Source organism: Phyllobates terribilis, unplaced genomic scaffold (genome assembly GCF_046119375.1).
Source record: "Phyllobates terribilis strain yellow unplaced genomic scaffold, ASM4611937v1 Scaffold_13__5_contigs__length_258822181, whole genome shotgun sequence".
In the NCBI taxonomy this organism is placed as follows: domain Eukaryota; kingdom Metazoa; phylum Chordata; class Amphibia; order Anura; family Dendrobatidae; genus Phyllobates; species Phyllobates terribilis.
Window position 1 is genome coordinate 208,512,514 of NW_027362773.1, and position 25,585 is coordinate 208,538,098.

Sequence of the window (25,585 nt, forward strand, 5' to 3'; positions counted from 1 at the left end):
TAAAATATAGCTGGTGCCTGGCCTCTAACCTGCGAGTAATGATTTATATGAAAAGCGTTAATGGTCTATTACTCAGTGTACTCCGCAGCGTCTAGACCACATCGCTGTTGCTGCCACTATATCAATTATTTTGCTAAAGGAATAAAAGGTCACGTAAAAAAAACAAAAAACATTTTTATTATAAAGACAAATAATTGCGCTCCGGATTTATGGGGCGCTCGATCTGATGTAGTGTATGGACGCTCTCTATAGTATAAGTCAGTGCTTCCCTTGTAATTGCTTGTATTTTTTCGCCAAGTCCACGTTTCTTCGGCCTTTCTGAAAAGGATACGACCACAAAATTGCGTTCCAGTGGTGGCCGAACTTTTTCACGCCGTCCAGAAGATTTGCGATTTCTCTTTGGGTGAAATCTTTACGTGTTGTCTTCGGAGGTTGGTTTTGGTCAGGACTCTTGGGGGTCTGCATGGCCGAATAAGAATGATACAATGATATCCTTTTACAAGGGTCTGCAACCTGTGCTCCTCCCTCGGCTGGGAAACTACAACTCCCAGCTGGAAAGGCACAGATTGCAGACAACTGATCTATAGAAGTTCTACACTGAGAGAAGCCAGAAATGAGTGATAATAACCAGGCGACTCTGGTCTGGGTTCATCTGCTGAATTGATCTGGATGCTCTGTATATATCACAGGCGCAAATATTTAGGTTTCGTTCAATGTAAATACCAGTAAAACCAGCACAGACTAAGTAAATCGCGTCTGTCCTCTGCTAATCACATCGTGTGGTTTCGGGAAAAAAAGAAAGGAGTCACTTTAGGACAATGCACTTAATACTTGACATCTCAAATTTGTCTGTCTTAGGCCACATTCACACATCCATTTTTATGATCTGTGTGCCATCCGTCTGGAACTGACCCATAGGCTTTTCACACATCCGCTTCTTTTAATGGAAAATGTCCGCTGCGTTAAACGCAGACCGTGTTCTGTTCTCATCCGTTTTTTGCGGATCTGACTCATTCACCCCTATGGGGATCTGATGATAATGTCAGACATCCATTCTTCATCAGTTTTCATTAGAAAAAATAAAGTTTAGGCAGTGTTACCTCCTTCAGTTTTTTTTTTGTAAAAGTGGGTGATCAAAAATCAATGCAAAATAAAGGACGCAGGAAACGGTCATTATTTTGAGAGAAGTTAAAAAAGGAAACAGATGTGTGAATGTAGCAATGACCGGGTTCTTCCAAATGTTCCAACTGAAGCTCTGAAAAATAGAATTCGGATGGAACCCCTGAAGAAGCAACGGCGAAACCATTCTCTGTAATGAGGGCTATTGTGTCTGGCGAAAACTAACGGAAACTGGCAAACCAGAGGCCAAACAACTCAGTCTGCCTCATTATAGAGAGTGGCTTCGTCATAGGTCCGTCAAGGGCTCCATCTGAATCCCTTTTCAGCGTTTTAGATGGAAGTCTCGACCGAGATGTAAATGTGTCGTGTGAACAGTGCAATGGTCTCACTGGTTGCTCTCAATCTGATGACAGTTTTCGGTTGTTAGTGCATGCTGGGGTGGGTGTGGGAGGAGGGGTTATACTTTCCAAATAACCAGAGAGACCATTGTTTTCGAGCAGGGGTCAGTGACCTGTGGCACTCTGGTTGTTGTAAGACTATAACCCCCAGCAGGCCCTGTCCGTTTCAAGTTTCTGACCCCCTTTGGGAGTTGTAGTTTCACAACAGCTGGAGTGATGCAGGTTGCTGATCCTGGAGGTTGCTGCTACACAGGATCAGGTTTCTAACATGGTGGGGAAAACTTCTGGGATGTAATCCTCATGTTTTTGGCTCCCTGACATATACCTGTCTGCCACAGTGATAGACGACAGCCTTTTGTAAAATAAACTGTGTTAGGGCGCAGTCAGACAGCCATATAAATCGGACTGGCCACAGCTCTCCTGACCTGAGCATGACAGCTGCATAGAAATACAAGGCGCTGTCACATTTGCGTCAGGAGTGTCGCGGCCAGTCCGAGTATTGTGGTCTGATCTTGGTCCGATTCATACGGCCGTCTGGCCGCGCTCTTACACTCATTATTTACCTTCAGTGGACTATGCAGTGAAAAAAAAAAAAAGGTGCGAGAACAAACTCCACCCCAGCGAATGCTGAAAGGATACCCTTTTGGAATTTTTTTGGAGTGCATGGGTGCCTATGGACAGGTATAGGTAACATGGTGACCCTCAGTGCACCATATCGAGCGCCGATGGACCATATAACAAGTGGTTCGGAGCTCGTTTTTGGTGCTTTTAAACAATGATGGGGACAAAGCCATTGCTAATCCCCGTACTGTATCGTGTTATCGGCAGCACATCCCCTATTTATACGGAATGATGTGCTGCTGACTTTCTTGCTGGTATAAATTATCTAATCTGAATGAGCATGTTTCATGTCCACCAATTATCAGCCTATATAGAATGGATTAAATGAGTTCTCCCTGCTTCTTCTTTTTCCCTCCAGTTACAGTGCCCCTCTTGTCCTTTGGTGGGGTCTGGTATTGAAGCACCTCCCTGTGGCACTGTGGGACCTGTGACAGCCATAAGTTGACATATAACACGTACTGTACCTGAACTTCCAACATTTGCGGCTTGCTGTGGGTATTCTCTTGTCTTTTAGGATCTTCGTGTTTTGATTCTAAACCTGATTTTATAAAGGAAAGGAGAAATCCAATTAAATCGACCCCGGCTCTTTCCTGGTGCTAATCCAGTGAATATTGATTGAAGAGAGTCGAGTGTTGGCAGCGTCGCTGCAAACTGTTAAATTATTAGTGATGTCTATCTGAGGCTGCAAAAGTAACTTTAGCAGTTTACACGCGGAGGAGTAAGAGGCTGATGCGGCATCATCTAGGGAATAAACAGCCACTGCGGTATTATTATTTCTACCCCTGATATCATGCTGCGTGAGTCATCAATGCTGGACAGTGACTCATGCATTTTTACATAATCAGTTGCTGTTTCCTGTAAGACCTGAGCAGGCTGTTCCTGGTGCACGGCAGAAATTCTCAGATTTGACCAGAAATATCTGCGATTTTGCTTTAAATTTTTTTTTTTAAATGGACGAATAGCAGATAAGTCACAAATTGCATTAAGTGACTTGCGACAAAAAAATCCAACACGTTTGGAAACTTTTGCGAGTCTGCGACATCATAGCAGAGTCATTAGATGCAATGTGAAACTGCGATTTTGGTGTCGCACAACACGTCGTCGTCTAGCCTTAGCCTTATGGAGACACTCCGGCTGCCATTATGGGGTGCGGTTTGTATTAAAATATAAGGTTTAGTAGACGGATAGGTTTTAATCCTTTTAATTATAGCAATATATGATGTGTGTACCTGGTCCGTAGTTACAACTATATGGTATGGTATGTGACTGAAAGTAGCAGACTTCTCTAAAAATGTGTGTAGAGGAGCAATCCGCTATCTAACTACTCCTTCCCCTTGACAAAATGGAAAGGACCTCTGTGAAGAAATGGCAGAGAGAGACCCCGCAGAATCCCACCGCTGTCGCCAATGTGAAGAAATGGCAGCAGAGAGACCCCGCAGAAGCCCACCACCTGTGATAGATCCACACCCTGCCACCTGACTGATGTCACTATTACGTCAGACGGATCACGTGATACGGATCTGCCTTTTGCATCAACGTGACGTTCCGCATCCCCTCGAGGATGCGTAAGGTCAGACTGGAAAAGTTCTACACAGACACCCCCTGTCCACGAGGGTACAGGAAGGCACCAGGGAGTGAGAAGAGGTGGTCCACTCAGTCAACACTCACACTCGTGACAGGCTGAGAGGCTCGTTTCACTAGCTCCAGGGAAGCAGAGACTGGTCGGCCTGGGAGAGCTGCCACCTATTTCTGTTAGATATAACGGGACTTATATCGGGCTAGAAACCAGCCCGGTAGCGTGTTTGTTGGACCGTACAACGGACATGAGAGTTTGTGGATCGAGATAAAAGAGAAGCCCAAGGTTAAATTATATATTTAATTGCCTTAGGGGCACACTAGACAATACAATACATAAAGGTTATACATACACAATGGTCAGAGTGGCAAACACAATAGTAGGGGCACACAAGTTATAAAGCAGTTATTAAGAGTCAGTTACCAGTCAGATGGACGACCTGGCTAACCGGGGAAGGGCTGCCACACAATGTGACGTCACGACCTCCCAAGGAAAAAGACAATGGAGCCAGGGCTGCTGGGGCTCTTAACCTCTCTGGGTCACTCCCCTTACTGCCCCCTAGTTTGACTTAAATATCCAACCCCTGGTATCTCTCAGCTACAAACTCTAAAAACTAAAATGGGCTATAAGTCCTTACTGGACGGTCCTAGGGAGCGGGTTCTGGTGTCATCGGCTCCAGCCGGGCCCCAGCTATGCGTGGATACCAAGCACCGGGGCCCTAGGGGCTCCCGCAAGGCTGCGCCGTGTATCTCCCTTTCCCTACGCGCTGGACTGTGCTGAAAGTCAGGGTGACATTTCCCATTCTCTTGGGTTTCCAAAAATCTACTTGGTGTATCACTGGGCCCCCTCACTTGCCGGAGTGTCGAATTACACTGCACATCACTGTACATTGAAGATCTCTATAATCACCGCCAAACATGGCACAATGATTGACATGGGATTATCTTGAATATTCATCACAACCTCCCCTCTAGCTTTATGATTAATACTTAATTAATTCCCAGTGCCCGTCCAGGAAGAATATATTCCTTAAAGGGGTTGTTCAGCCTTAGGCTACAAGTCTGCAGTCGCTCCAGGACCGGAGGATCCTCACAGCACGCAGTAGACTACAAGTCTGCAGACTTGTAGCCTAAAGCTGGACAACCCCTTGAAGACCATGCCTTCTTTTTTAGGACCCATCCCTGCCATGCCCCTCCACATCGCTATCAAGCCTTCTAGGAGTGTTGCCAAAACCTCTGAAATTAGCTTTCCAGGAGGTTTTGGGAGACTTCAGCAGCACATGGAAAATTTGCAGACTCCTCCGGTAATCCAGAAGGTCTCCCCTATTATCGGGAATTTACTAGATGGAGACCTGGATTTTTTGTTCCCAGACTAGTATTGAGGTTTCTTCGGTTTGCTTTGTCCCACAGCCAGGTCATTGGGTTTTACACAGTACCAGTGGTCCTCAGGTGGCCAATATAGGTCATTAAAGTTAATCTGTCAATAAGATCAACCACATATATGGCCACGCAGGTGTTTGAAATGTAAATCACATTGACACCTTTTATATCTTCTATCTGTTGCTGCATTTATGAGTAATTGGCGTTTTTATTAATATGCATATTAGGCGTTAAGTTCTCTGGGTGTGACAGAGCACTTCCCGAGCCTATGCCTTATGAGGCCTTTTCCCTGCCTGGCACCAACCTTTTTAGCTGGATTAGTAGCTCACTGTCTGTGTGATATCAGGCAAAAATATCAGACATTGATCTGTCAATCAAGCTAAAGAGGCTGCTGTTGTGCAGGATTTGAAAGTGCTATGTCACACCCAGAGCACTTAATGCTTCATTTGCATATTAATGAAAAATGCTTATTATTCAGGAATGCAGCAACAGATAGAAAATATAAAGGTGTCAGTGGTCATAAATGCAGTTTGGTGGTGTTCATCTTCATACTGATGACTCTGTGAGTATGGTCCCCTGAGATGGAGATAAGTACATCCTGCTCCAGGAACACAATATTGGTTTTCATAGAATAGAATGCTAAAAAATATGTTGTCTTCACCTTGCAGAGGACATGGCGTCTTTGCACAGTGGCTGCTTTTTTGCTTTGCATTTCTTATAGGAGTCAGCAGGATACCTGTAACACACGATTTACACTTATATTAGCTCAAGAGACAGCACACAGATATTAAAGGCATCTGGTTTGGATATAACCTATTTGGGAAGTTAGGAGTTAATACAGGGGGTGGGGGGATCGGGATCATCCTCACTATAGAGTCTCCCTCTCTGGAAGACCCGGCATGTCCATGCATTATATGGACAGACTATTGAATTCAATAGGAACTGTGTAATGCTTCTTTTTTCCTTTTGGAAGCGTGGCGGGAAAACTGAACGCTTGGTGACAGCTTTACCCATAGATTACGGCTGATTGCTTTATGGCAACATTTGCAACATTGTGAACACAATGGCCGGAGTGCCGGAGGTCGCTGACCCCTGAACTAATGTATATATGTTTAATATATTCATTGTAAAAGGGGTGAATAATCTCCAGTATAATACACAAACAGACGCGGTGAAGCGGGATGAGATACATCACTGAAATACTGCCACCTACTGGAGTGTGAGGAGTATTCTCAGCCTGTCTTCGTTACCACGCTAAATAACATCTATCTGACTTGCTCCCTTGACTTACTATATATGGGGTTGTAAAGGATTAGAAAAATGCAACAGCTTTCTTCTGTAAACAGCGCCACATATGACTGCAGTTTGTGTGTGGTATTGCAACACAGCCCCATTCACTTGGATCACTGCTACAATAGCAGGCGGAACCCAAGGAGAGGTGTGGTGCTGTTTTTTTGGGGGGGGGCAGCCATTCTTTTTTCTAATACTAAAGAACCCTTCTAATGCATCTGTACATGTCATTAGACATCCAGTAGCTATTTACTAGCACTGGCATCAGGGGGAATTTACCATTTACTATACGCTAGGTTTTCTAGCATTGAAAAATATAATAATAATAATAAAAAATAATACTATTATTAATATATATTTATATATACATATATATAGTATTATTTTTTTTATATATATATAAAAATATATATATTAAAATAATTATTAATAATAATGCAAAAAATAATAAAAATAAATTGCACACGTTGGTACAGTGGATACCTGAGCAAAAAGTTTGCAGACTTTTTGTCCTTTTGCGCAGGCTGCTACACTTATCAAACACTTGATGTGCGATTTCAGCCAGGTGTGTTTACTCTGAAACGTTGCCGTGCACTTTGAACAGCCGGCCTGGGACTATGTGTCTCGGTTGACCAGTCCGGGGGGGACTCCCTTCCCCCTTTGACTGTCAGGTCTCTCCCTGTGTAAACACATAGAGGCGTTTCAGTCAAAACATACCTGGCTGCAATCGCCGGTCAGGCAATATGAATCTGGTGACAGGTTCCCTTTAAAAAAGGATTATAAGGCTATTCTGATGTGAATTTTCATAGTCAGTACACCAGCCTCATCAGGTCTAAGATCTATTTAATAATGTATGTGTTTTGTGTTGTGAAATCTGGAGACGGATCTGCTTTAATAGGTTGTTTCTATACTCACAGTTGGATCTGGTTATATTCGGGTCGGTCGCTCCTCCTCTATTGAGTGGTTTCAGCAGTATATCTGTGGATACATACATTTATCGTTATGATCGGTTGGGATCTAACCTGTGACCCCTCACCCATTACCAATCTACTGCTCAAATACTTGTCTGTCTAGTCTTCTCCGACACAGGAGGAATCCAATGACCTCCCCATGTCATGTCTAGGTGTTACCAGCAGAGGGAGCAGTTCAGTCTGTCGGGATCACACATGATCAGCTTCTTTTTTAGTATTTACCTGCAATGTCTCTTTAAATTTTAATAATAATATTGGCAAGAAATTTTACCCTCACCTTAAGTTTGAAGTCCCAGCCAAAAACTTAAATAGGACACTAATACGTTCTCAGATTTAGTTGGAGTCCAACCTAACATACATAATCCTAAGAATGAAAGGCCCCTTTACATTTCGATTAAGAAAATGTAATTGTAATCTGATCTGCATTTGATTAAGTGTGTCTTAAAGGATAAACAATCATTGGGATTTTAATTGGGTTTCCATATGTCATGTGCTATTTTAGTGGCATGGCATGGCATGAGATATAAACATCAGGATTGTAAATTTAAAGGGATATTCCCATCTTCATAGATGGATATTGTCAGATAGTACATGTAAAAACAAGCACGTTTGCAATTTTCTGCTTATTAAAATTTGCAGCCGTTGTCGAGATATTAACACTATTTTCTGTTTACAGCTCGTTGCCCAGGACACCAACCACCCCTGCTGTCTAGCTTGTAAATCCTGTGCTGAAGCTGGATGGGATTAGGAGATAACAGCGAGCTTCAGGGATCCTGTCCAGCTTCAAAACCGCACTTACAAACTCAATAGAAAAGAGCCTGTAAGCACAGCACATGTTCTGCTGTCTAGCAGAGGTGGTCGGTCTCCAAGACAACGAACTGTAAACAAAAGAAAAGTGTTAATATCTCGAGAACGGCTGAAAATTTTAATAAGCAGTAAATTGCAAAATTGCTTGTATTTAGAAGTATTATCCGGCCATACCCATTTATATATATAGGAATAATTCTTTAATAGAAACATTCCAGCCTGCCGTGGGCTGTAAAAATCTCCATCCCTGGCTGCAGTTTGTTTTAAATAAAACCCAGGGCCTTACTCACCCTCCCCGGGTCCAGCGGTGAGTCTCCTCCTAAGTAAAAAAAAAAAAAAAAAAATTGTCCCTAAAGGTGGATAAAGCCTTTAAAGGGAATCTGTCAGCGGGTTTTTGCTATTTAAGCTGAGAGCAGCATAATATAGGGCAAGAGAGCCTGATTCCAGGGATGTGTCACTTACTAGGTTATGTGTTGTAGTTTCAATACAATCAGTGTTTTATCAGCAGGATATTATCAGTGCAGGACTAGGTCTCACATGCACAGAAGTCCACCTAATCTGTGTAAGCCCGCCCCCACCACTGATTGGCAGCTTGTTGACAATGTACACAGGAATCTGCCAATCAGTGGTGTGGACAGGAATATACATGTGGGTGGGGTTATATGAGCTTTGCTACATCTACGACAGAGAAAACGGGGATTCTATCCAAACTGCAGCAAGCAGCCCAGTAAGTGATACATCGCTGGAATCAGGTTCTCCTGTCCTATATTATGCTGCTCTCTGATTACATAGCAAAAACCTGCTGACCTATCCCCTTTAACCACTCAATTTCTATACATGCCATTACTTTTCTGTGCTGTGTTTGGTCCGGCGCCATACAGTAATTTTCTGTATTCCGTTCTATAACATTCCTCTGCCTGTAGAATAACTCTGTGCTGATCGCACAGATTTGGGCATCCCGTCAAGATCTTGGAGCAATTCCTGCTATTCATGACAGGTCCAGTCAGGAGACAGCCTGGAAAACAGATGGGAGATGAACACATTTATGCATGATAGTTGCCCATCTATATCAATGGGCGGTTTATTACTATTGTCTACAAACCAAAAATGTAGTATAGTTCTTCTGATTAGCTATGTCGCTTACCCGATGTGGAGGGCAGTGCAGTAGCCTAGGTATCCATAGTTACGACCACTCATATAGTAACAGTTAGTTGTTAGTGGTCGTAACTATGGATACCTAAGCTCCTGCAATGCCCTGCACATGGGGTAAGTGATATAGGTAATTAGAAGACCTATTCTACATTTTTGTTTGGAGGTATTTGCTAATATTATGATTATTAATATACTTACTACATATTGGGATAGGATCTTGTAGATGTGGATACTCCTTTAAGTACAACAAAGGGATGCGGCAAGGAGCACATCAAAGCTGACCACAACAGCCCCTGGCTGTACTTACAGAGCACTGGATGTGCTCACGGCACTTTAATACTGTTCCTGACGCAGCGCCTTGTGGACATCAGACACTTGAATCATGGTGCAGTCACTTGAATCATGTGTAGTCACAAGCAAAATGGCGCTGTACCGTGAGCCAAAACTTTATTCCCCCCTCTTTTTGGCCAACTCCTAAGAAGGGGTGCAGTTGCAGCCCACCTTTGCAGCAGCCGTAAAGCTACACAATATTACTACTGCTTGCCTTGGCGAATGTGAGCAGCTGCTCCCTCTAGTGTTGAACAGTAGAAAACGCGAAAAATTAAAAATGTAATTTTTTATATTTTCGACAAGTAGAAAAAACAAAACAATTGCAATTTACCTTAACGTTATTTATTCTCTTTTTGGCCACAGATTTCCTTTAAGTTGCCTCTTTGATGATTCATTGCCAGGTAGGTTATTTAAAGGGAATCTGTCACATCTTACATGCAGTCTGATCTGTGCACAGCATGGTATAGAAAAGGAGAACCTGAGCAGAATGATATGTAGGTTTGTTGGAAAAGATTCACTAATGCTTTTATTTAATGAAATCCCTGGTGTATGTCTGCATGTGAGACCAGTGGGCGGTCTCACTAGTGATTGACAGCTATCCATGCATGCATTTACATCAGGATAGCTGTCAATCACTGAATAGGACCGCCCACTGGACTCTTTATTCATTTCATTGAATAAAATACAAGTTATACCAAAACTTTTCTTACAAAATGCATATTAATCTGCTCAGCTCCTCCTGATGTATAAGATCCCACCTGCATATCAGATACCATTTTCAACATGACATGTTCCCTTTAAACCTGCTTCTCGCATTCATCAATTGCTGGATTTTTCGGGGTCTCGCTCATATTCTCATATCTGAAATTACCTGAACACTGTAGCTCATTCAATTGGTGTCTAGTTTCCAGAAATCCACTTATCTCCTTATCGATAATGTCAGCACATATCATCATGGGGTCTAATAAAAATGGAAAATAATCATATTATTACTGCTTGATTAATCCTTTAAAATAAAAGGGGCAATAATTTGGTATAACACAGTAAAAATTACAGCAATAAATAAAAACGGATAAAAATCGCACACTGATGAATAAAAATATGCATAAAAATACGCACACTAATGAATATCGATCCGTTTTTTTCGCAGACCAGAAAAAAAAATGGCGTGTGAGTCCACCCTTAGGCAATAACCACCAAAGTTGCACAATTCCTGGGCAAGAAATACAGACATAGAGGTGCACATTTGGCTTGTAAGCCCCTCATTTCTTACTTTACCTAGATCCTTTTCTTGTCTACATGGAGCTGAAGGTTTAAGAGACTTTACGCTGTAAGAAAAAAATTACACTGTCAAGTTGGTAAATTCAGAGTATTTTTAAAGAAGATTCTGAAGAAAGACTCCTTTTTACCCATGGTATTGAAAGGGTTATTTCCATTGCTTATCCATAGGGTAGGAGATATCTTACTGATCGGTGGAGGTCCGACCTCTAGGACCCCCATTGATCCCAAGAACATTTCGATGGAGCAGTGGTCGGCCATGCGCACCGCCGCTCCATTCATTCTCTAAAGAACTGCTGGCGATAGCGGAGTACCAAAGTCTGATGGAAAGTGAATGGAGCGATGGTGCGCATGGTCGACCACTGTTCCATCAAGATGTTTTAGGGTTGGACCTCCACTGATCAGCAAATTATTCTCTATCTTATGGATAATTGATGGAAATGACTGAGGGGGAAAAAAAAATTTCTTAGGCCTTCTTTGATAGTTTGAAAGTTACATCAGACTTTTTGGACCATGGAGTAAAGGGTAAAACTTATTTAAGAATTATTTAAACTTTTAACCATCTATTTCTAGATTAAAGGGGTTCTATGACATTACAAAATATGGTTGCAGTCTTCCACATCAGTGGCACGGCTAAGGAAGAAAGCAAACATGTTTTGCTAAACCCATAAAACTTTTTTTTTTAGCCCTGCGTCTTTATGGAAATTGGGGTCAGGTGTTGGCTCCGCATATGTCTCTCTTAATTTCTATGGGAATTCCAAAATTTGCTGAGCCTACTACGTAGCCAATTTTCGGAGCTGCTATAGAAATGAATGGAGAGAGCTGCGCAATGCACACCTACCTCCCCTCTTAAAGTTGCACACGTTCTCCAGATAAATGCAGACCACGACGACATGACCAGTATCTATTATATATTAATGTACAAGATAAAATAAACCCTTTAAGTTGGCAATCTGCCTGCAAGAGGATGGTTCAAAGGACGGTGTGTAAGTAATATGATGAATAGGTGGGGCTATAAATTACTTGGAGGGTCTTGTGCAGTATAATAGGTACTTAATCGGGACAGAAGATAGGAAGGAAGAAATGTGACTCTTGATGTTCGCCAATAGCCCAATATATAACATACCTTACATTTCTGACGAGAGACACTTGAGGCCTACTCTGCTCATCTTCCTCTGATGGACTGAGATCATTATGTAAGTTGTTCATGGCAGGATCTGGTAGCGTCTGAGTGACTGCGTCCCTGGAGGTGATGTTATTTCGGGAAGAAGATGGCCTTCTGCTCTGATCTCTGCTTGGTAAATCTGCACAAGTCTCTTGAGCTACACAGCTGTCACTGCAAGTTTTACCAAGCTGACCTGATGTTGACGCCGCGGATTTATGTCGTTTAGACTTGTCTAAAATTATCTGCCGTCTTACATTTTCCTAGATAAATAAAAAAAAATGGGAAAATGGAGAAGAATATAACAAATAGGACTAAAAAACTATTCTGAGCAAGGCAGACATCAGCAACTGGCGGAGCTTATGCCTCATCCGAAAAGGGGTATTCCCATCAAGAACATTTATGGCATAGGATACCCCATAAATGTATACACCAACGGGACACACATCTATTTTGAGAACGAGGTCTTGACGCACACTACATTCATTGGAGAGGTAGAAATCTGACCACCTCTCTATTGAAAGAAGCCCCACAGTCTAAATAAAGGCGAGTCCCATTGGTGACATCCGCCTCTACTATACATTTTTGTCATATCCTTTGGATATGCCATAAATGTATGAGATGGGAATACCCCTTTAAATTTGACTTGATCTACATATACAGTGCCTACAAGTAGTATTCAACCCCCTGCAGATTTAGCTGGTTGACACATGCGGAATTAACTTGGCATTGTGACATTTGTACTGTAGATCAGCCTAGAAGTGGGAAATGCACTGCAGCAAATTTTGTTTTTGTTTTTTGTTTTGTTTTGTTTTTGAAAAACGTTAAAAGTTAATTTAGAGTGTCATTTATTATTCAACCCCTCAAACCACAAGAATTCTGTTTGGTCCCCCTAAAGTATTAAGAAGTAGTTCAGGCACCAAGAATAATGAGCTTCACATGTGTGGATTAAAGATCTCTTTTGCCAGCCTTTTCTGACTATTTAAGACCCTCCCCAAACTTGTGAACAGCACTCAGACATGGTCAACATGGGAAAGACAAAGGAGCATTCCAAGGCCATCAGAGACACGATCGTGGAGGGTCACAAGGCTGGCAAGGGGTACAAAACCCTTTCCAAGGAGTTGGGCCTACCTGTCTCCACTGTTGGGAGCATCATCCGTAAGTGGAAGGCTTATGGAACTACTGTTAGCCTTCCACGGCCAGGACAGCCTTTGAAAGTGTCCTCCCGTGCCGAGGCCAGGCTTGTCCGAAGAGTCAAGGCTAACCCAAGGACAACAAGGAAGGAGCTCCGGGAAGATCTCATGGCAGTGGGGACATTGGTTTCAGTCAATACCATAAGTAACGTACTCCACCGCAATGGTCTCCGTTCCAGACGAGCCCGTAAGGTACCTTTACTTTCAAAGTGTCATGTCAAGGCTCGTCTACAGTTTGCTCATGATCACTTGGAGGACTCTGAGACAGACTGGTTCAAGGTTCTATGGTCTGATGAGACCAAGATCGAGATCTTTGGTGCCAACCACACACGTGACGTTTGGAGACTGGATGGCACTGCATACGACCCCAAGAATACCATCCCTACAGTCAAGCATGGTGGTGGCAGCATCATGCTGTGGGGCTGTTTCTCTGCCAAGGGGCCTGGCCATCTGGTCCGCATCCATGGGAAGATGGATAGCACGGCCTACCTGGAGATTTTGGCCAAGGACCTCCGCTCCTCCATCAAGGATCTTAAGATGGGTCGTAATTTCATCTTCCAACAAGACAACGACCCAAAGCACACAGCCAAGAAAACCAAGGCCTGGTTCAAGAGGGAAAAAGTCAAGGTGCTGGAGTGGCCTAGTCAGTCTCCTGACCTTAACCCAATTGAAAACTTGTGGAAGGAGCTCAAGAATAAAGTCCACATGAGACACCCAAAGAACCTAGATAACTTGGAGAAGATCTGCATGGAGGAGTGGGCCAAGATAACTCCACAGACCTGTGCCGGCCTGATCAGGTCTTATAAAAGACGATTATTAGCTGTAATTGCAAACAAGGGTTATTCCACAAAATATTAAACATAGGGGTTGTATAATAATTGACCCACACTTTTATGTTTAAAATTTAATAAAATTCAACTGAGCAACATAACTTTTTGGTTTGTAAGATTTATGCTTCTGTTCATAAAACCTACTCTCGTTTGCAGTTTGAAGGCTCTAACTTATTTGCATCTTATCAAACCAGCTAAATCTGCAGGGGGTTGAATACTACTTGTAGGCACTGTAAGCATATAAAAAAAAACAGAATTGATATGGTCTTCAAGGCCCGTACTTGACAGTCAAGCAATATGTAATAGGTGAATTACTTTATATAGTTGTTTTTTGGGAAGTAATGTTATTTTCTTAATGTACCTCTCCATGGAGTCCAGGTGCTCTGGATCTGTCATCTTTGCAATTTGGGTGATTTACAAAACTTGGAAACCGGGACATGGATGCAACAATTGATTTCCCATGAGTCGAAGCAACATTCTCGCCTCTCTCCGGTCCTTGAATATTTTCTATATCCTGGAAAAAAAACAAGCAATGATATATTATATGTATAATATTGGCAACACTGGATTATGCTTATGTTATATCAATATAGAAATAAGAATATTTGACTGTAGCTAAGCTCAATATCCCATAAATAGGGGAGGTCCAGCAAGCAGAAATCTGGGCTGCTGCAAGCAGGGTCTTTGTGTGACCACCTGACTGTACATACAACAGACAATATATATGATCCCAGGACTTTGGGGAGACAGACAATGGAATTTGCATTGAAAGGTTATCCCCCCCCCCCCCCCAAAAAAAGATCATGTTTTTCCCATATCTATAGGATAGGGGATAACTTGCTGGTCGCTGGGGGTCCTACAACTTTGACTCTCAGTGATCCCAGAATTGGAACTCTTGAACCATCAGAATGGAGCTCTACAGCCCCATCCTGAATGGAGGAACGCATGCTCAGCCTCCGCTCTATTCATTATCTATGGGATGCCTGTAAAAAGCTGAGCGTAAACCCATAAACAACAGAGGTCGAACATGCGCATCTCCGCTCCATTCAGGGTTCCAAAGCCCCAATCTTGGGATCGCTGGGGGTCTAGAACTCAGACCCCCAGTGATCAGTAAATTAACCTCCATCCAGTAGAGAGGGGATTATTTGAGAATAATCCTTTAAAGGTTACAGGTTACATCCACCTTCATACAGATTTTTCTATCATTCATTTGCCTTCTAAATGCAACTCTCTAATTAGTCTTTATTAACAATTTTCTACCATTTTGCAACTAAAAAGTTACAAAACTGATACAAATCCGTTTCTGATCCAAGTGACATTCCCCTTCTCAAAGTGTTAGGGGTTAGCAGAAGGCAAGAGGTAGTACACAGATCTCCACGATGTGGAGAGGGGAAAATCCATCTGTAGTCTCAGGGAGGGCAGAGAAAACAGGCTATATGAAAGATGAAGATGAAATAAGTGCAGGATTGAAACTGAAAGATGAGCTAATTAAGGCAGTATCACACATCATATATTACTGGCGGGCACCCACCTCATCGTACTGTTGCTGTAGTTTTTGTATTTTGTGAAATATTTCTTCGGCTTTTCCCCAGTATTCATCCAAACATCTCTCCCTTTGGTTGGTGTGACTGGACGCAGAGCAGGGATGTTCTCTTGGGATGTGTTCATTGACAGACAGGGTTTCTGCTGTGTATGGTGGAAAAGGATTGTAAGTAGTAGAAAAGTAAAAAAAAAATGCAAGAAACCTAAAAAATAACAGCAATAATATTCGTATCCAAGCTGCTTACAAAACAGTAATGGCAAGATGATGTTAGACTAGTGGATGCAAATGCATTATCTAAACTGTGCCCAAGAAAGCAGAGTGGGGGCCTTGATCAGAAGAATGAGCAGGCTGTGGGAAGTCAACATGCCTCATCCTTTTGTTCTTAAGAGAAATAAGCTGCCACCAAAGGTATCTAACGGCGGCTTATTCCCCTCTCCACAGTCAGAACACACTCACACTTGGCAGACGGTTCATGTGTCCGACACATCTCATTTGCAATGTAAGGTATACCCCTCGTAGTTCTCTTTCAGAGACGAAACTGGTACTGTGTGGGTGAGGTATGGAGTACACATGGGTGGTATACACACAGCCTCACATCAACCTCACTGCTGCCGCAATCTTACTAATGGCTCTGCAGTTCTGAAGGACGAAGGTGGCTGCTTTGTGTAGTTCGTCATCCTGTGACTCGGCCAGCACCTGGATCATGAGAGGAAGTCCGTGGCTTTTCAGCAGTTCGTATTGATTTGCCTCTGTGGGATGAGACACTTTTATTAAAAACACTTCACATGACAGTTCTGCGCTCATATCGCTCCACCGCTGCGTAAATCTTATTCTGCCGGAACCGCATGCGTGAAAGTTTTCCGCACATCATATGAAACCACAGTTATTTCGCACTGGTGTGATGTCATTGTTGCGATGTAACGCACCTGTGATGTCATGCCAAGCCGGCTAGTCAAAAGAAGAGCCGCGGATGCAATCGGGTAAGAGGCGGTTCTCAGGTCTCCCGTCCAGCGATCACAGATCACTGACCCGGTCCTGCGAATCGACTCGCACCACCTCTGATGGAAACTGCAGGACACATACCGCAGTCTTCTGTGAGGTGTCCGACGGTGAGGACAATGCTGAACTTGTCTTCTGCTTCTAGATTTCCGCAGGATAAAAGGTTCATCAGACTTGATATTATATTGTGCTTTTCCAGGCGGCGGACAGATTTAGCTGGGGAACAAGTAAATGATAATGTTACTATATGTGCTGTAATATACCTCTACAGGTCCTAGCCTTCTGCAGGATTACTGCGATAGTTGGTCCCAATGCAAAATTTCCATCATATTAGGTCTTGTTCGCACCTGCATCTGAGGCTATTCTTTCCAGAAGACCCCATTATAAATCAATGGGAACCATTGGGCACCAATGGTATCTGGCATGATATGAAATTATTTTTTTTGTTTAATGACGTAGCAGAAAAACTGAATTGAGAATGCAGGTGTGAACTCAGTCGTATGCTGGTTTCACACATCCATGTAGCACGGCCTGAGTAAAGTCTGGCTGCAGGTCTTATGACCTGAAATAGGCAACCTCATATATGCCTATGAGGATGCTGAATTCGGTTCAGTCTCTCGGTGAAATGTAGCATTACTTATTTGCAGAATTTGCAGTGAGTTTACCAGGTCTAATGTATTACGATGGGTGGTAAGGAGCTCGTGATCTATACTGCCCTTGGCACCATGTCACTCTCACTCCCCTCTTGAAATCAACTTGTCCTTTTCTTATTATTACTGCATTTTAAGTTATATTCATAATATTGATGTATGTGACCTAGCAAATGACCGACCAAGGGAGTAGTAGACAGAATATCGTACACATGGTGCTAGGATACGTCCACACTGGGGGATTGTGTAGCCGTATGTAACATGCGGTTCTCAAATGTGCAGCCTTGTCCACTTACGGTTTTCTGAGATGCAAGCGTCCAAAGTCTTTGTGACCATTACAGCGAGTCTGAAATTCAAACTTCTGTCCTGTAAACCATTCACTAGGTGGGAGAGAACATCAGCCAATATATCCAGCCCTCCGATAGAAGCAAAATAGTCCTGGGCAAACCCTAAGGAAACACAATGATTTTGGATATAAAAAAACAATCTTATTGTCACTTCTATGTCTTGCAAATATTCAGGAAATATATACAAACACTATGTGGGCTATTTTCATCCACCATACTCCCCCAACCATATCTGTATGGGCCATGTGCACTGAGTACAATCATGGGGAACAGAAAAGGGTCTTCCCCAAACTGTTCCCACAAAGCTAGAAGCTGCAATTGTCCACAATGTCTTGTGCTAAAGCATTAAGATTTTCCTTCACTGGAACTAAGGGACCAATGCCGACCCCTGAAAACAAGCCCACAGTATTGTCCTCCTTCACCATCTGTACAGTGGGTCCAATGTCGACCCCTGATATAATAAGCCCATAGTATTATTCACCTCCATCAAATGAATCATATTATGACAAAGGTTAACATGTCAAGCCGCCATGAACTTACTACTATTGGCGATGGTGAGTCCGATCAAGGAACAGATAGGACGCACCGTCTCATGTTGTAGAGTCCCCTGAAGCTGTTCGATTGCCTGTGGAAATGCTGAACTGCAAAGGTTCTGGTTCTCTTCTGAAAAGAGAAACACAAAATGAATAAACTAATATGTCATAGATTGAGATGTAAAACGCGGCAGCATTCGCCCTTCACGGCTGAATAGACCTAATTCACTCACCTGTCAGGAAATGAATGTAAAGAGATCTTACCATTCTGTGGGTTATTAACGCAGACGCATAGTGCGCTGCAGACAGATGACCACAGCTGATATTCGGGATTGGTGGTCCCACTGGTCAGGACCACGTTACATGTTAGTATTTTACTGCAAAATATAGAAAAAAAGAGACATATTAAAAGATTTCTCTGTGCGGATTTTATCAGATGTACAAAAAAATCATTTACTTTTTTACCTAAATAATAGGAGAAGTGTTTCCATACATCCGGATTCTCTAGCAAGACTCTGCCCAGTCTCTAAAAAAAAAAAAAAGAGCAAATCGATAAAACACAATAAATCAGCCAACGTATCTACAAAGCAGAAAGCAGCATGTAATTCATACTATATGGATACAGGCTTGCCCTGGAGGAAGGATTGGGCTGATGGATTTCATCATGCCCAATCCTCTTGTCTTTAGGAGATATAAGGTGTCTGACAGCAACTTATTTCCTTCTCACATGCATGCTCCATAGTTGTGAAAGCCGTATGAGCTAAAAAAGTCGCAGGACCCACGTCAGGCCTGCAAACCTCCTCTTACCTGCTGGCCTCTTCTGATTGTTACGGCGTGACATTACACCATACCTAATGAGCAGAAGAAGCACCAGGGAATCCCAGCTGGTTGGAGGAGGTTTGTAGGGCTCCCATCCAGAGGCCACGGACTACTTACTTGGCCTGCGAATTAATTCATTCACCTCTACTATCCAGTCATTTCCAACGTTGCTTTGCTTCATTTTTGTTTCCCTAGCAAGTGACCTTCTTGAGATGAGCGGCTATACATATGTTATAGATGTTAGTCGAACACTCGCTCGGCCGACAGCTATCTGTCCAGACTCCGCTGATATGTATATGGGGCACTGGATGACAGACAGCTCTGTAAAGCTGAAATTACTAGGATATTGCAGAATTACTAAATTATATTGTGAGTGTTCACAGACAGCTGAAGTATGGACTTACTGTTATTTGAAACCAAGACGAGGAACATGAACACGCTCATCCGTTTTAGGTTCACAGAAGACGCTTCATCCGATAAGATGGCGTGGACATCTTCAAAGATTGCAATGGTGCACAAGGTTTGCTGACAATACACTGGAATAGAAATCAGGAAGATGTAAAAATAAATATTTAGTAATATTTTACTAGAAATTGTCATCTTTACCGTTGCTTTCAGCCATAATTGCTAGTGTATATAAGGAGGCTTCTTTTAACAGGGAATGAGTGCTGGATTTGGCTAGATTATTGAGAAACATTAGGCCACCGATATCTCTGAAGTAGTCGCAAGCGTCACCTGTAGGAAAAAAAAAAACACAACATTTAGGCTAGGAGACTTTACAAGTCGCAAAAAAGTCAAAATTTATTTTGATATTTTGCAACTTGCTTGTCGCAAGGTGAAACCACTAACTTTGTGCAATCTTTGGACACGGGACATATGCAAAATCGTATTACGGAGGCGAATCCATGCTCATTCTAAGGGTAAAATCACACAACCGTCTTCTTCATATCTGAGAAAAAAGGTCCGATTGTTCTGATCAGACTTTGATCAGAGCGGCATCAGTTTTTCTCGGTCATGGAGAGGGAAAAAAAATCGTAACCTTTTCCATTCTGATAGTCCGTAAAAATAAGACGGCACTTCGAAGTCATCTTAGAGAGATCTGATTTTTTTTACGGACCAATAAACTGGCATCACTGATTAGTTTATGTTCTGTTAGTACAATAAACCTCATTTCAAGGCAGAAACATTACTGTGTCCAACAGTTATTACATATATCAAACTGAAATAGCTGTTGCAAAAACACCAATTTTTATAAAACATTAAGCTTAAGATTAATAGGGGTGCCCAAACTTTTTCATATAACTTTATATATATATATATATATATATATATATATATATATATATATATATATATATATATATATATATATATACATACATATACACACTATACACATGGTCAAAATTGTTGGTACCCCTCGTTTAATGAAAGAAAAACCCACAATGGTCACAGAAATAACTTGACAAAAGTAATAATAAATTAAAAATCTATGAAAATGAACAAATGAAAGTCAGGCATTGCTTTTCTGCTTCCACAGAATTAAAAAAAAAAATTAAACTCATGAAATAGGCCTGGACAGAAATGATGGTTCTTCTTAACTTAATATTTTGTTGAACAACCTTTTGAGGCGATCACTGCAATCAAACGATTCCTGTGACTGTCAATGAGACTTCTGAACCTCTTGACAGGTATTTTGGCCACTCCTCATGAGCAAACTGCTCCAGCTGTCTCGTGTTTGAAGGTTGCCTTTTCCAGATGACATGTTTCAGCTCTTTCCAAAGATGCTCAATAGGATTTAGGTCAGGGCTCATAGAAGCCACTTCAGAATAGTCCAATGTTTTCCTCTTAGCCATTCTTGGGTGTTTTTAGCTGTGTGTTTTGGGTCATTATCCTGTAAAAAGACCCATGACCTGTGACTGAGACTAAGCTTTCTGACACTGGACAGCACATTTCTCTATAGAATCCCTTGATAGTCTTGAGATTTCATTGTACCCTGCACAGATTCAAGACACCCTGTGCCAGATGCAGCAAAGCAGTCCCAGAACATAAGAGTTTCCTCCATGTTTCACAGTACGGACAGTGTTCTTTTCTTGATATGCTTCATTTTTCCGTCCGTGAACATAGAGCTGATGTGCCTTGCCAAAAACTTCCATTTTTGTCTCATCTGTCCATAGGACATTCTCCCAGAAGCTTTGTGGCTTGTCAACATGTAGTTTGGCAAATTCCAGTCTGGCTTTTTTATGATTTTTTTTCAACAATGGTGTTCTCCTTGGTCGTCTCCCATGAAGACTACTTTGGATCAAACAACAACGGATGGTGCGATCTGACACTGATGTTCCTTGAGCTCGAAGTTCACCTTTAATCTCTTTAGAAGTTCTCCTGGGCTCGTTTGTTACCATTCGCATTATCCGTCTCTTTGATTTGTCATCAATTTTCCTCCTACGGTCACGTCCAGGGAGGTTGGCTACAGTCCCATGGATCTTAAATTTCTGAATAATATGTGCAACTGTAGTCACAGGAACATCAAGCTGCTTGGAGATGGTCTTATAAACTTTACCTTTAACATGCTTGTCTACAATTTTTTTTCTAATCTCCTGAGACAACTCTTTCCTTTGCTTCCTCTGGTCCATGTTGAGTGTGGTACACACCATGTCACCAAACAGCACAGTGAGTATCTGTAGCCCTATATACAGGCCACTGACTGATTACAAGATTGTAGACTCCTGTGATGCTAATTAGTGGACACAACTTGATTTAACGTGTCCCTTTTGTCACATTATTTTCAGGGGTACCATCATTTCTGTCCAGGCCTATTTCATGAGTTTATTTTTTTTTTTATTCTGTGGAAGCAGGGTTGAAAAGCAATGACTGACATTCATTTGTTCATTTCCATAGATTTATCATTTATTATTACTTTTATCAGATTCAAGTTATTTCTGTGACCATTGTGGGTTTTTCTTTCATTAAACGAGGGGTACCAACAATTTTGACTACGGGTGTATACTGTATATCAGGGTTCCCCAACTCCAGTCCTCAAGGCCCACCAACAGGTCATGTTTTCAGGATTTCCTTAGTATTACACAGGTGATAATTGCATCACCTGCACAGGCAATAATTCCATCACCTGTGCAATACTAAGGAAATCCTGAAAACATGACCTGTTGGTGGGCCTTGAGGACTGGAGTTGGGGAACCCTGCTGTATATTACTTACTGTTGTCCTGGCAAATAGATCGCACGGCCGCTAAGGTCTCCTTCTGGGAGTCAGGATTGTCCATTTGAAACTTCAGACATTCTAGTAAGAGGTTGAGATCAGTCTTCATTTCTGCTAAAAATGGAAATAATAGTAGTAATTTATCAATTTGACACAGGAAAAAAGAAGCCATAACCAGAACACGAATATATCATAAATATACTGCAGGGTGCAGACGAGCCACAGCTGTATATGGCGGAGGTAGCACAGTTGTAAAATACAGATGAACACTCACACACCGATCCTCTGTGAGCTGACATGGTGCACTACATAAAAGGGTATAGTCAGATGGCCGTATAACACGGACGACGATCGCATTGCAGTGCTCAGACTGGCTAGCAGCTCCCCTGACCAGAGCGTGACAGCTGCATAGAAATACATGCTATCACGCTGGGGTCAGGAGAGCCGCCGGCCAGTCTGAGCACTGCAATGCGATCGTCGTCCGCGTTATAAGGCCAGCTGACTGTGTCTTAATTGAGTGACTGCTGCCTTATCTCTGTGTACTTATAGTACTAAACAACCACCCCCTTCATCGTGGATAACAGGTTTGAAAAAAAGATAAAAGGCAAAAGTATAAAAAGACAGAGAATGTTCCTGGAGATACAGCTGGAAGCAGAGTTCACAAGAACAAAGCTAAAGGAGCAATGGCTGCACTAGCGGGACGTGAGAGAAACAGTGTACAGTGAAGGATGGAGGTGGTTTGTTATCTGTACAGTGAAGCATGGTGGTGGAGAGGTGATGCTTACAGTGAAGCATGGCTGTGGCATGGTGATGCTTACAGTGAAGCATGGTGGTGGAATGGTGATGCTTACAGTGAAGCATGGTGGTGGCGTGGTGATGCTTACAGTGAAGCATGGTAGTGGCCTGGTGATGCTTACAGTGAAGCATGGTGGTGAAGCTTACAGTGAAGCATGGTGGTGGCGTGGTGATGCTTACAGTGAAGCACGGCAATGGCTCAGTGTTCCCTATACTGAGCATAGTAGTGGCTCAAAGATACCTACAGTAAAGCATGGCTCAGTGATGATCTGGGGCTGCTTTGCTTCCTTTGGCACTGGAAACCTGCAGCCATTGAAGGGTAAAGGTATGTGCACAGGGTATCTTTCAGAAGCCGGTGCACCCACCAAGGTTCTCCTTGGTCCTTCTAGGTTCTCAGAAGCCTTTTTCTTGAAGTGGCTTCACTGGCAGTTTTGCTGTAGTTTTAGCGACGGTATCTTTTTCTGTTATTTAAGCTATAAGTAAAACATGTCACTTAAAACAAAAGTTGGAGCACGTGAACAGCAATGTCAGTGTTACATTGCTGTGCATTATGTTCATTTTTGCAGCGGATCAGCAGTGCAATTTCAGGAAGATTCCAGGCAGAAAAATACTGAAAAAGACACTGTGTGCACATGGCCTTAGATGGATTTACTTCAAGTATCAGGAAATTCTAGGCGATAACTGGATGTCTTCTGTGTGGAGCTGAAGCTTGAGCGTTACTGAACCTGGTACCCAGCATACCCCACAGTCCAGCATCTTCTTGGTTACAGAAGAAATCCTGGAAGATTCTTGGGAGGCCGTCACAGGTGCCTGACTTGGACCACATTGGACGAATTTGAAGAAGGAGGTCGCAGAACATCAATCCAACGATATTATTGACATGGAGGCCTTTGCCCATGACGATTGATCTAAAATTCCACATGAACACTGCCAGAAGCTGCTGTCTGGTTATGCATCCCCTCTACAGCAGGTCATAACAGCCAGAGGGGTTGGACATGAAGATGTGAATAATTCTGACTGCGGTTATCAGTAAAAAATAAAATTTTGTGGTGAATTTGGAGAAACATCTTGTTATATTAGTTATGTTCAGATATTTATATTGTTCTTATTTCATTGGTTTATTGCAAAGAGCAGAAAGGTTGTAATTTTTGCTAATAAATGAAATGTGCAATACAATGTGTATAAAACATGTAGTAGTGTAAACAGAGGTAATAACAGTCTTACCAAAGGACGTCACTTTCCTCCCCTGCAAGATTCCGGTAGCCTCCATGTCCTACAGTAATTACAGACAGCGTTATATAGGAGGGTAAGGCTGATATATACAAGGGGGAGGGTGGTATATAGGACGGGGAGGCTGGTATGTACAAGGATAAGAATGGTTTATACGAGGGCGAGGGTGGTATATAGGAGGGGGAAGGATGGTATATACAAGGGCGAGGCTGGTATATAAGAGGGCAAGGATGGTATATGGAAAAGTGAGGCTGGAATATAGGAGGGTGAAGATAGTATATACATATGGTAGGGTGAGGCCAGGATACAGGAGGGGTGAGGCCGGGATAGACGTATACGGGAGGGGTGAGGCCGGGATAGACGTATACGGGAGGGGGGAGGCCGGGATAGACGTATACGGGATGGGGGAGGCCGGGATAGACGTATACGGGATGGGGGAGGCCGGGATAGACGTATACGGGAGGGGGGAGGCCGGGATAGACGTATACGGGAGGGGGGAGGCCGGGATAGACGTATACGGGAGGGGGGAGGCCGGGATAGACGTATACGGGAGGGGGGAGGCCGGGATAGACGTATACGGGAGGGGGGAGGCCGGGATAGACGTATACGGGAGGGGGGAGGCCGGGATAGACGTATACGGGAGGGGGGAGGCCGGGATAGACGTATACAGGAGGGGGGAGGCCGGGATAGACGTATACAGGAGGGGGGAGGCCGGGATACACGTATACAGGAGGGGGGAGGCCGGGATACACGTATACAGGAGGGGGGAGGCCGGGATACACGTATATACAGATACATACAGGTGAGCCTCGGCCGGCAGCACTGTCAGCTCAGTACACAGCAGTGTGAGGCCAGAGATCAGGGCTGTGACTGGTTTCCTGGCAACCACCACTGAGCTCCTCAGTCAGGGACAGAGCGTCCCAACTACACAATCTAGGATTGGTTGAAAGCGAGTGATGCTGCCTAAAGCAACCAATCAGCATCCAGCTCTCTTTTCCTAGTGTAGGGATGGAAATAATCAAAGCAGCAATCTGATTGGCTATGTAGTTTTGTACCCGCTCCTCAGGATCTCTGCTTGCTGTCACTTGTTTCACCTACGACGCCGGCTCAGTACAACACACTACTATCTGCTCGTCCCATACACAATGGCAGATGTGTGACCACCGCTCCATTCAGAGCGCAGGACACAGGACGACCTCCCAGCAATCCTGCATTATGGGCCCCAATCATTATTGGCAGCTGCGCCTGTTTTTTTCTATTTAGCGCTTTGCACCTTTTTGATTTCGTGCAAAATTCATGAACCGTAAAGGGTTTGACTTAAAAAAACAAAAAAAAAAATCAATCAATC

General features: G+C 43.0%; 1 protein-coding gene across 1 annotated transcript; it reads right to left on the reverse strand.

Annotated features, from left to right (window-relative positions):
- Window positions 1-216: 216 nt before the first annotated feature.
- Window positions 217-25,130, reverse strand: TERB1 (telomere repeat binding bouquet formation protein 1). Its single transcript, XM_073659168.1, has 21 exons — window positions 25,038-25,130; window positions 24,232-24,280; window positions 22,213-22,326; window positions 19,604-19,732; window positions 19,402-19,533; window positions 18,644-18,704; window positions 18,443-18,555; window positions 18,186-18,308; window positions 17,595-17,747; window positions 16,733-16,864; window positions 16,273-16,398; window positions 15,638-15,792; window positions 14,468-14,620; window positions 12,048-12,346; window positions 10,922-10,971; window positions 10,515-10,604; window positions 9,009-9,176; window positions 7,299-7,361; window positions 5,755-5,829; window positions 2,603-2,676; window positions 217-459 (listed from the first exon to the last, which is right to left on the reverse strand). The coding sequence occupies exons 2-21, from the start codon at window positions 24,275-24,277 to the stop codon at window positions 259-261; spliced, it is 2,457 nt and encodes an 818-aa protein (XP_073515269.1). The 5' UTR covers window positions 24,278-24,280; window positions 25,038-25,130; the 3' UTR covers window positions 217-258.
- Between the last annotated feature and the right edge of the window lie 455 nt (window positions 25,131-25,585).